Below are 12,020 nucleotides of genomic sequence, written 5' to 3'. Positions count from 1 at the left end.
ACATTTTCAGGACACACTTTTAAAGTTTAATAGATGGCTTTAGATTTTAGATTAGTTTACCGTAAACCAAAAGATGTACACGACACAGGATGCTCCAACTTCAGCTACCTTGTTGATCATTGTATTGCTTCCTTAGCATTTAACTATCTTTTTCACATTGTGTAGCAACACTGCTCCTGAAGTTTGCTTTCAGTCTCTGCTCAAGGAATCCAAAGACATCAGATGGGTTTAAGTTGGAAGCTGCAGACTGCTTCAGGCCGAGGCATGGATCTTTTTTTTTACATGTATCATGAACCATCAACGTGCACAGCTGGGGTGAGAAGAACGCTCTCCTCAGGCAACCCTAGCCTCTCCTCTGTAGTGTATATACATTCATTTCCGCTTATCTCCTTCTCTCATTATATGCGGTCCTCCCCTGTGATCTCACCTCCTGTAAAAACTCAAACACATTGTATGCTATCCCCAGCTTCTCCCAGTTTATTTGACTGTCTAATAGACTCCTACGTTCACCTATTTAAAAGCACCACACTGCCTTCCCTGTGAAGTGACTTAGCTAATGGTGTGATGCTAGTGCCTACTACTGCACCCACAGGGGCTCTTTATCCATCCACATCTACACTGTGACCATCTACATGGACCGATTCACACGTTACAATGTCACCCAGAACTGTGCAATACAATGACAATGCTGTGTAAACCCGACTTGCAACTATTTCTGAGCCAATGAAATTCTTCTCCAGTCCAGAAGGACCAAACAGGACCAAACAGGAACAAAACTGCAGTTAATCTTTGTATGTTTCAGCATGAGACAGACACGGCCTTGCTGTGTGATTCACGGATGATAACAAGCAATGCAAAAGGAACGTGAAGGTTCTGGTTTCAAATCCTGTTATATTAAGTACAGTTATCTCTGAACTCTGACAATGGAAACAGGAGGAGGAGTTGGAAACTACTGAGTCAGTTTCTACAGTGGCTAAGCCCCCTCTCACCTAACGGTGGAGGGCCACGTGATTCGATTCCACACACAAATATAACAAATGAATGCTTTTTCTTTATGTTCCAGGTGGGGAACTTGGGCCTACTCTTCATGTTACTGTTTTTCATCTATGCTGCTCTGGGGGTGGAGCTGTTTGGAGAACTAGGTGGGTCTTTCAGACAGCACTTTTATTCCAACTAAAGGCTTTTTGAAGCACCTTTATCAATTATAATTAGATATCTGTAAAAACACTGCAATAAAAAACACAGCATACAAGGAATGTTTGGATTTGCCTTTTTTACCTGGATTTTTTCCAACTTCATTTGTACCACCTGCTCATTTGTTATGTCTCACTCTATGGACAGATGCAAAAGAAAGATACAATATTGACTGAGCCAAGATTCACTCTTTACCCCGTCTTGCTCATTTTGTTTTCTTTCCACTTGATGTTTGGTCTCAGTGTGTAATGCTGACTACCCCTGCGAAGGAATGAGCCGCCATGCTACCTTTGAAAACTTTGGAATGGCCTTCCTTACGCTCTTCCAGGTTTCAACTGGTGACAACTGGAATGGCATCATGAAGGTACTTTTGTTCTTCATCCTCATTTCATCATTTTGGGCTGGGTTATCTAATGGACCTAAATGATTGTTTTTCACACCACTTTACCTCAACTTGTCCCCAGTGGCAGTTTTGGACAGATTTTTTTAGATGAGACACCGTTTGAGCATTTCTAATTCTAGTCTAATAACGCATACATGCTTATGTTGTCCTGGTTGGCTGATCGAATATAAGCTACTCCAATCTCAGCAGAGAAAGAAGATGAGAAGCAGAATTATAATTGAAGGTCTTTAGTTCAAATCTGTGGACTAGACCGTATTTAGGTTGGGGAAATGAGTGAGTAATGAGCGTGTCCTTTAGCAAAGATGATCCTGAAGATGTAAATGTGCACTCAGAGTCTACAGAGGATGAATGAAGATTCAAATTCACATTCACAAAAAGTGACTATTTGATCTGCCTCTTCAATTTCATCTATCACTTCAATCTTACTCTCCAATCACACCCGAGTACCCCGAGTACCTGGAGCTCTTAAAATTTTATAACAGCTCATATCAACATATCCAGCTGTTAATCAGTGCTGATTAGGCTCTCTAAAAGTGACTGTGGCTGAAAAGCAGATTTCTGGAAGTGTGAAAGTTTGACAGTGTGGCCTGTAAAGACATTTCAGATTCTCTTTTCTATAATAGTCATGTTAAAACTAAAGAGTATTAATTGATTGATTGATTGGTAAATAATGGAAATGGAACTGGGCAATCTGGTCACATTTTGTAAGCCCAACTCTGATTTAAAATCATTATTTCTAGCAAATATTTTGTGTGTTCACTCCATATAAAATCTTCCTTATTTGACTGATCTTTACCTCTTCTCCTTCCCTTTCAAAACTTTGCTGCTATCCACCTTTGTCTGCCCAAATCCTCACTATTTTTCCATTTTATCCACTCACTCTTTCTCTGCTCCTTTACTGCCTTTTCATGTGTTTGACACTTCATTCCTTCCTCTACCTTTCAAAACTCTCTCAACACCCTTTTATCCATTAGGACACCCTGAGAGAATGCCCGCCCGATCGTCCAGGAACCGACTACGGCTGTCACGCCGGACTGCAGTTCATCTCCCCGATGTATTTCGTGTCCTTCGTGCTCACAGCTCAGTTCGTCCTGATAAACGTGGTGGTTGCCGTGCTCATGAAACATCTGGACGATTCCAACAAGGAGGCGCAGGAGGATGCCGAGATGGATGCAGAGATTGAATTGGAGCTGGCCCAGGGGGGCCTGTGCTGCATGATGGGAGGCATCGGAGCCATCGCTGGGGCCACCGTTGCCACTGCGAGCGGGGCGGGCGTAGGCGGCGGAGTGTCTGGCGCAATTACAGCGGGAACAGTCGGGGGCCCAAGTAGCGGATTGATGGCACCACTTCGAGATGGAGGAGGAGGGAGCGCTGCTCATGAGGGACACACTCACCCTCGATGTCGCCTCTACTCCCCTGCACAGGTGAGTGGACTTTCAAATATTCAAGAGAGTAATTACTGCTGAATAGAGAGCTCTTGGGTTGGGTTCTGCATGCTGGCTATGTCAAAATCCCACTGATCTTTTAGAAAAACAAAATAGTTTTGTAAACCTGTTTATACTTTTTCTTAAGCAAATTATTTGTTGAAACCAGAGGTCGGCAACCTGCAACGTCCAAGCCACAGGCAGCTCTTTAGCCGCTAAAAGCTGCACGTGGCTTGGAAGCCACGGGTTAGGCTTAGGGTTAACTGTAAGTCGGTTAAATATACTATATGTATTCATTCAACCTCTCCCAGTTACAGCCGTCACAAAATGATATTGAAACCTGTGGTTATAAGGATTTGACAGACACCGTTAGTGTGCGCAACTCTTGACTGCAAAGTCCTTCAACAACACAACAGGATTGCCGATCCGAGTTACAGTGTAGAGCCAGTTTGCATAGTCACAACCCAAGACGTGTTTACTTCTGTCCCTTAAGGTAACATGTACTGTTCCTTTACCCAGAGCGAGGGAAAAAAAAGACACTAGTTTCTGCCATTGTAATAAACCAGTAATGCAATCGGAGTAATTATCATTAAGTGGCATTTTCAGGGTTTGTTTTTTGATTGCTTTTTTTCCTGTGCTTTTATAACTAAAAAAGGCAATTTGCACGTGGCTGGTTGGGCTCCCAACCCATGTCCTTGCCATCATATACTAGTGTTAACAGTTCTTCAATTAAAAATGTCTTTCAGCTGCTCCTTTAAGCGGTAAATGGACTGGCCCACATATCTACTCTCCTTGAGCACTCAAAGCAATTCATACAAGCAGTTTTTTTATGCTTAAGTGCTTGCTGTCTAACATTCACACGCATTCACTCTACAATGAATGGATCAGAGAGTAACTTGTATCTTGCCCAAGGATATTTGGCATGCAGACTGCAGCAGCCAATAATCGAATCACCAACCTTTCGATTAGTAGATGACCTGCTCTACCTCCTGCTCTAGCTGAGGGGTCACAAGTGGGCACCACCACAGCACACATTTGATTTTTTCACCAGATGTCCCTTAGTGTCTCCTCCCAGACTCAAAGCAGGGATCTTTCACATGTTGGGCAACTGCAGCCACTTCATCAATTAATGAAGGATAAAGGTTATCAAATTACAAAATACTCATCAGAGTATAAATTAAGGAAACACTCGATCATATGAGTAATATGCAATGTCACTCAAACCTCAAGTTTGAAAAGCATGAGCCATTGGAAAGCCCTTTTACCTCTTTTGGTGAAATCAAAGTGACAACAAGTGAACTGGAGAGGCAACAACAGGATAAGCCCCAAAAGGGGAATGGTTAGGCAGGTGCCTAACCATTTAATTTGTTCAATCATAAAGTGACAGTTGCAGCTCTAACTTGAGCCTGGCTCATATTAAAAATACTACACAAACAGGCTGTGAATATATGATGAACTGTACACGATTAGCATGTTTATTCTGGTTATTTCAAGACTTCATTAATTTAATCTACAGTGGCAGTTGGTGCCGCGTGCATCCGTCAGGCTCAGTGGGACTGCGCAGCAGCTGGAGTTGTTTTTATTCATGAAACATCGCTGCCCTACTTGTGTACATACAAGGTGTAAGAGGTGACTTTTAAACGCACACATAAAGATATATTAAAGCACATAAATCACAAGACTGAGACGTATACCGAGAACTGCCGCGCACAAGTGTAAAAATATTAAATGGCCACCATCTTTACCAAAAAACACCAGCAGTGGGGGAAAAGGATGCCAGTCAGTAGAAGACACATTTCTAATCCCACTGAAACTGTTGCACCTGCAGACGAGAACAGGTATTTTTAGACGTGTGCCTGCTGGAGCAGAAAGAAAGACACATGTAAATAAGCAAAGGTGGCAACAAAGAAAGAGGGAGGGAAACAAACAAAGGAAAAATAGAACAACTATGTGGGAAAACTGAGACAGGCTGGGGAGGGCGAAGGAGCACTACCAGTTTGGGAAAGTGAGGGAGTGAGCAGGTAAGTGATTGTTGCATCAAGTGATTGAGCAAATGCTTGAATGAAGGGTGACTGTTTGACACATTGAATAATTGTGTGGAGGAACTAAAGGTCTGTTTGCATCCCGCAAGAATCTGCTGGAGTGTTTACTTCTGAGTTTAACTAATTTGTTTGGACTGCTGGCAGCAGCTCCAAGTGAGTAAACTGCAAGGTGGCTCATTAGAAATGATTAGAAGTGACCCCGTAAACACAGACACTGTTGTTGGCATCGATGCCAGCTGTTCTTAAAAAAGGAACAAGAACCCTAAACAGAGCTATTACCCACCTGAATGCTAGGCTGTCCTATTCTCTGAGAACACACTAGGATATTTCCACATGATTATGCAGAATAGAGTTACTAGTACAGGAAACTTTCTGGAGGAGCACTATGGACCCTCTCCAGGCTCCTGATGTTAATCTTTTTTGTTTCATTTATTTATTTTATTTTATTAATAATGTTCTTATCAGAGTAGTTATTATGGTAGAGCAGACAGGGGGTGAAGGCCAGATGAATTCTTCATACAGCCATTCACACTGACTGCATCATTTTACTGGATTAATTTGCATCCAGTGAAATTATAAATTAGATGTTTTTTTAAATAAAGAGAGCGCCAATCAGACCAATAGACCAATCACAATACTGCATTTGCCAACAATGATATGGAAATACTAAAATAATAAATAATTTAATGTTTTATTTATTTTGTATGAAAACAGTAAGTAGACAGCTTTAACTTCTGGGTCAAACCATGAAATTCTCTCTGCTCCTGACGTCTCATGAGAATCGGATGAACCCAGAGTCTCAGTTTCTTCCTTTTCTTGTTTAGAACCAGATCATCAGCACTTGATGTCAACATTTTCTATATACATGACATGACAAGTTGGGATCTGAAAAATTCAAAATTTCTGTGTGTAATGACCTTTACAAGAATATACATTTGGACTTTTTTGTAATAACAAAAAAAAAACAAGATTGTGAAAATGTTCCTGGTCCCTCTAGAAGCCCCAGAACTGTCCCCGATAAGTCACTGTAGCATGATGTTGTGTGTGGAAGTCAAATATATAAAGTCAGTGTGTCTCACACCGAATGAATGGGCGATGTGGTCGTGTAATGCAGAGTACTTTGAGTGGTCAATAAGACTGAAAAGCACTATGTAAATTCGATCCATTAACTGTTTTGTTCAGTCCTAATGTAAAAATACTGATTATAGAAGCTTTTAACTTAAGATTGCTTAGTGGCTGTGCCATTACATCTAATTAACTGTATATAGTAACTAAACTTTCACTCCCAGCACATTGTGCTCTTTTACTTCTTTTTTTTTTGCTGCCTTTAGGTTAATGAACCCTTTTAGTTCTTTCTTGCTGAGGCTAAAAAAGACTTAAAACTAGATTAAAGAGTGAACTCAGATGCACTGCATTGCTAAAAATCTCACTTTTATACAGAGACAGCCTCATTTTACTCATTTTTATTAACTTGTTCACCATGATTATAAGTGTTATTATGTCTAATATGTTCAGAGGCAGATCCATGCTGTCACTATAAGATTTTTCTTCTTTCTCCTGTTGACATTAAGCTCAGATTAATAACTCATGTCCCCCAGCTTGTACCAATAATCAACCCTGCAGGCATGATGCATGTCATTCCTTTTGACGATCCTTACAGATACGGGAATCTGATTACTTTTTGGACACTGTGTGGACCTAATTAACCTAAGTGATCTTCTGTACTTTGGCGAATCTGAAAGGAAATTAACGTTGTCACCCATCTGAAGAATGACATTGAATCAATGGATAAGCAGTCAGAGCCGAGGGAACGGTGGCAGAGGCTGACTTTGGAATGGTTAAAGACACAGTGAGCTTGTGAGTGGGTGGCGTGCTCCACCACAGTCTCATTGTGCTTATAGCTCATTGTCTGTCAGCCTAATGTTATTTTTAACCAGAAACGCAGTAAAAGACGGATGAAACGGGAAAGGGGAGGAACTCTTTTCATGAGCCTTTTTTTAGCTGCACTGTATTATTAATCTTTATTCTGATTAGCAGGGAAACAGCTTTTTTTCTTTCTTTTTTTTAGATCAAAACCACCAAGTAAGGGCCTGTTCTTATGTTTATTTATATTGTGACATTCTTTGGAATCAAAAACGTAGTCATAGCAAATATGACAGGAAGGAAAAAAACTGTATGCTGCCAGTAAGACGTTTTTAAGCAATATTTTTTTAAGTATAAAACCATAAATTAAAGTTCAGAAACCCAAATCAGGCCTCATTCACACCAGCTTAGAGACCGGTCGCAGCAACCATCTCATGAGAGAAAAGTGTGTATTCCTGATTGGAAATTATGGAAGCTGCTGGCCGTCATTACTGGCTAAAGCCTCTGTTATGCACACCTAGAGACCTGTGAATGACATCCTGGCAATTACCAGTTGCTAGCTTCATGGAATGGATTTCCATGGCCGAGCAGTTGCATCCAAACTTTACATCACCAAGCACAATGCAAAGTGTTGGATGCAGTGGTGTAAAGCACACCACCACTAGACGCTAGAGCAGTAATGAGTCACACTGACTGATCCTCTCTGAGTGGAAATCCAAATCTGATGAATGACTCGGGGTTTAGTAGTTTGGAAAACGGTACTTGTCTGACTGCATGGTGCTAAGTGTAAAGCTTGGTGGAGGAGGGATTATGGTGTGGGGTTGCTTGTCATGAGTTGGCTTGGCCCCTTAGTTACATTGGAAGGGACACTTCAACATACCAGGACATTTTGGCCAATTTCATGATCCTAACTTTGTGGGAACAGTTTGCACATGGCTACTTCCTGTTCCAGTGCGGTCATGTTGGAAAACTACGAAGACTACAAAGAACCACGCTTAGATTTTCTGCAAGACGAAAAAGATTTGTATCGTGACCATTGCCAAAAAGGTTCTTTTCTTATTGCTATACAATGATCTCCTTCTATAAAGATGCATGATTTTCATAAAAGGAAATGTTTTTAGATGAAATGATAACATACAATACAATAACATCCTGTTAACACCGTCTGGGCCCAGATCATGGAGTGAGCATGGTTTAAATTTGTTTCTGAAGCTTTTTTTCTTCACACTGTTATTTCTGGCCTTTGTAATTAAAAAGCTATTAATGCATTTCTGTAAAATGTAAATGAAATCAAATAATGGTAACCAGGCAGTTATTATTTATCACCCCATAAAAGTGTTTTTCACTCTTGGAGCTGCTGACTTTCCCTTTCCGAGGCCCTGTGAGATTCATACTGACTAATTACAACCCAGCGTGCATCCACTTAATGACAATTGATTGCCTTTTTTTCTCCCAAATGTTTTGTTTTCAAATCACCATGAACATCTAGTAATGGAGTCATTACAAAGTGAAGTCTTTCTGAGAGCATGAATAATGCAACAGTAAAATAATATTGTTCTGGCTTTTTTAAAGTGTTTTATTTGAAATTATCTCAGTCCAAACGCTCAACACTTTATGTGACGTCTTAGCACATCTTGTATGGCTGTAGTCTTCCCTGCATGTAGGCTGTAAGGTAAGGCTGGGATTCGACACGAGAGCTGTTGATTTTCATCATTATTGGTGCATAACACCACAGAGACAGCCGGAAGAAATTTGCAGTGATGCAGCATTATTTCTTTTATGGACTCTCTTCATGTGAGGTGTACATCAATTTCCTAAATACCCAACTGTCTCCACAGGGAGCTTAGAGTCTTTCAGACAGCTCTGAGAATCTAACGAGTGATTCTGTGACCATTCAGCATGTATGCAGTGATAAGACTGAAATACATTTTAATGAGCATTGTGTTTCCCTTGGCTTGTTTTCCCTCTTCTGTTGTATTTTTTTTCATTACCCTTATCTGTAGGGGAATATACCATATGGGTACTAACTGCTGATATGTGTTCTTGTTGGTAGGCACTCTACTGTGTAAGCTCTCACTGTGTCGTTGCTATTTGCAGCAGAACTAAAAATAAATAAATAAATAGGGCTGCAGCACCCCAATGCCTCTTAATTGAATAGTTTAATTCAAGCCTCAATCACACAGGTGTAGAAACTGGTTGCTACGGAACAATATGTGTTATCTAAGCAATTGGTGAGTGGTTGCTGCAGGTTGGTGGCTGTCCCAGATGTTGGCCCAGCATTTGCAGCTATAACAGCTTCAACTCTTCAAGGTTTAGGAGTCCCAAAAGCTTGATTATGTTCATCTGGACGTAACGTTTTCAGTAGGAGAAACGTTGACTTCTTCAGTCTCGGCTGACTGCAGGTTTCCCCAACGTTATAAACAGTACATTTGCATAATGACTGAAACTAGCACACTGAATGAACAATGGGCTGTGAGGTCAGTTCCTTAATCATTGATATGCAAATTGTCATGACCACTGATCAACAACCACTGATCAAAGCCCGCTGATCAGTGGTTTGATTGAGTCACAAAACTTTTCTCTCACTGAAAACGCTACGTCCAGATGAACAGAATCAACCTTTTGGGATTTACTTACCTGGATGATTGAGCATGCATCAAGACAAGGTGTAGGAGTGTTTATGTGAGTCTTTGACTATTCTTAAGAAGCACATTTGTGAGGTCAGATACTGATGATGGACCAGAAGGCGTGGCTTGCAGTTTACACACTGAATTCTCAGCATGTTAGAATGATCAAAAAGCTGACTTGGGTTAGAAGGATCTGAGTGTAATGCACAGAATCTAAAGCAGGTTGCACCAAGTCCTGCTCAGACTGGATTTCTGGATGAAAGAATATACAGAGAACATAGAAAGACATTGAGTCAAACAGAGTCATGGGCACCATTTACCACAACCAAGGACCCCAGCTGAGCCAATCAATCAGACTGCCTTACCCCTTGCTGCGCATCTGTCAGCACATGAAACAATGTGTATGTGTTGCTCACAGTACATCAGTGGGTGCTGCCACAGACTGACAATCAGCTGCAGTTGGCCTCTTCACCTCACACCCTTTATCAGGTACTCCTATATGAAGAGAAATGGGAACAAAAAGCAGGTCCTGGAGGGAATGGGTAGTCTTGAACTTTAGACATGCGGTAAGGGGTAAGGAGACTTCGGGGTTCAGGGCTGAGAGTGAGAAAGTGAGTAGTACCCTGGGAAACAAGACAAAGTGAGAGAAATGATATTTAAAAGACAGAAAAACAAAGGAGGAGATGCCCATCCCCCAAAAAAGAACAAGTTGTTTTTCACAGATTTAAACAAGATTGTGTTCATCAAAGGGAGAAACCTCTGAATAAAGAGACATTTATTTTAATACATTTATTTTTTACATACAGTAAGTCTATCATCAACGGTGTTAATCAGTAGCAGAAAAGCCCAAGCCAGTGTTGGACGCACCGTAAACCTGCTTTTTTTCCAAATGCCCATGTCCTCTGGCTGCAAACGAAGGTCTGTTTGAATAGAAATTAATGAGAAAATGACACTATTGGTTCTGTGACCTCAGTAAACCTTTTACTGTTGAAGTTACAGCCTCATTTGCCTGTTTCAGATCTTGTAACAATCCTCATTACTTTAATGATTATGGCTCTTCTTCTGCTGCTTCTTTCGGTTGCGTCCTTTAGGGGTCGCCACAGATCATCTGCCTCCATCTCATCTTATGCCGACCATTCTCTTTTGTCACACCAACCCTCTGCATGGCCTCCTTCAATACAATAATGAATCTTCTCTGTGGTCTTTCTCTTTTCCTCTTGCCTGGCAGCTCAATTTTCAAGACCCTTCGTTCAGCATATTCACTATCCCAGCTCTGCACAAGTCCAAACCATCTCAGCCTTGCCTCTCTAACTTTGTCTTCAAACTGCTCAACCTGAGCTCTCCCTCCGATGTGCTCTTTTCTAATCTTGTCCATTCGGGCCACTCCCAATGAAAAAGTCCAAACGTCTTCAACTCTGCCACCATCTGGCCTTTTCCTGGCCTTTTCTTAGTGCCATCGTCTCCAAACCATACATCATTGCAGGTCTCACTACCATTTGTAAACCTTCGTTTTCACTCTCAAGACTCAAGTGACTGAGTGACTTGAGTCTTGAGAACGAAAAGATAGCAGTTCAACGGGAAGCCTGACAAAAGAAAAGAGCACAGCCAGATGTTGAGTTTAGCTTGACACGAAGACAGATGTTTGCAGTATTTGTAGTAGTTACTGACAAGGATGTTTTTTAATTATTTAAATTAATGTAGAGTGACGAAGATGGTTAGATGTTATCGATCTATATTAGATTTGTCGAGTGGAAAATAATAGAGTAGTAGTTTTAAAAATATGAATATTATTCACTCTTATCAAACTTATTATTAATATTGTTTGTAGCCGTAATAGAAGATTGGAGAGTAGGGGTGATAGTGGAAGTACTGTTTGCATTAGTATTACTGTTTGTATTATACACAAAAGTGCCAAAAGACATTCTGCACTTAAGTAAAAGTACAGATACTAGTGCTGAAAACTACATGTGATCAGCTGTCCTGGGCCACCGCTCTGAGGTTTGCTGCTCTTTCTGCATGTACAAAACTGAATTCAACAAGATGTGAGCGGATGTTTTATAAGTGGTCGTAGTTGATTTCCATCCTCTACACTGACAGTACACAGTTTATTCTGTCTTTGAAATAAACAGTTTTTAGTTGGTATGAAGATGGAATTCAGTGAATCAATCTAAGCATCACCAGCTTCAAATGTATCTCTGCTACAGTTGATGTTACCTAACGCTGACCATGAAACCACAGCCACCGTGCACCAGTCACACACTGTTCTTTACTTTAAATCCATCACAGTATAGATAGAAGTGTTACATTTGAAATTACCAGCCAAAACATGTTAATTCCTTGTTGTTTGCTCGTCTTTTGTAAGGCTAGCTAGAAGCTATGCTGTAAGGACTAGAAAGCAGAGACAGACATTTGTTTAAAAATATATTCCTGTTCCATTTTTTGTTTATAAAGGGAGTAAAAGTACAAA

The 12,020-nt window shown here is 40.7% G+C and overlaps 1 protein-coding gene across 1 annotated transcript in view; it reads left to right on the top strand.

The window, feature by feature from the left end:
* Window positions 1–12,020, top strand: part of LOC106096648 (voltage-dependent T-type calcium channel subunit alpha-1I) — a 252,424-nt gene that overhangs the window by 228,025 nt on the left and 12,379 nt on the right. The window contains 3 exon segments of the mRNA XM_025908200.1: window positions 1,064–1,142; window positions 1,437–1,558; window positions 2,572–3,021. Coding sequence (XP_025763985.1) covers window positions 1,064–1,142; window positions 1,437–1,558; window positions 2,572–3,021 — 651 coding nt within the window.

Source organism: Oreochromis niloticus, linkage group LG6, assembly GCF_001858045.2.
Source record: "Oreochromis niloticus isolate F11D_XX linkage group LG6, O_niloticus_UMD_NMBU, whole genome shotgun sequence".
NCBI classification, from domain to species: Eukaryota; Metazoa; Chordata; class Actinopteri; order Cichliformes; family Cichlidae; genus Oreochromis; species Oreochromis niloticus.
Note: the sequence above shows the minus strand (reverse complement) of the source record. Positions and strands in the feature narration are given on the sequence as shown.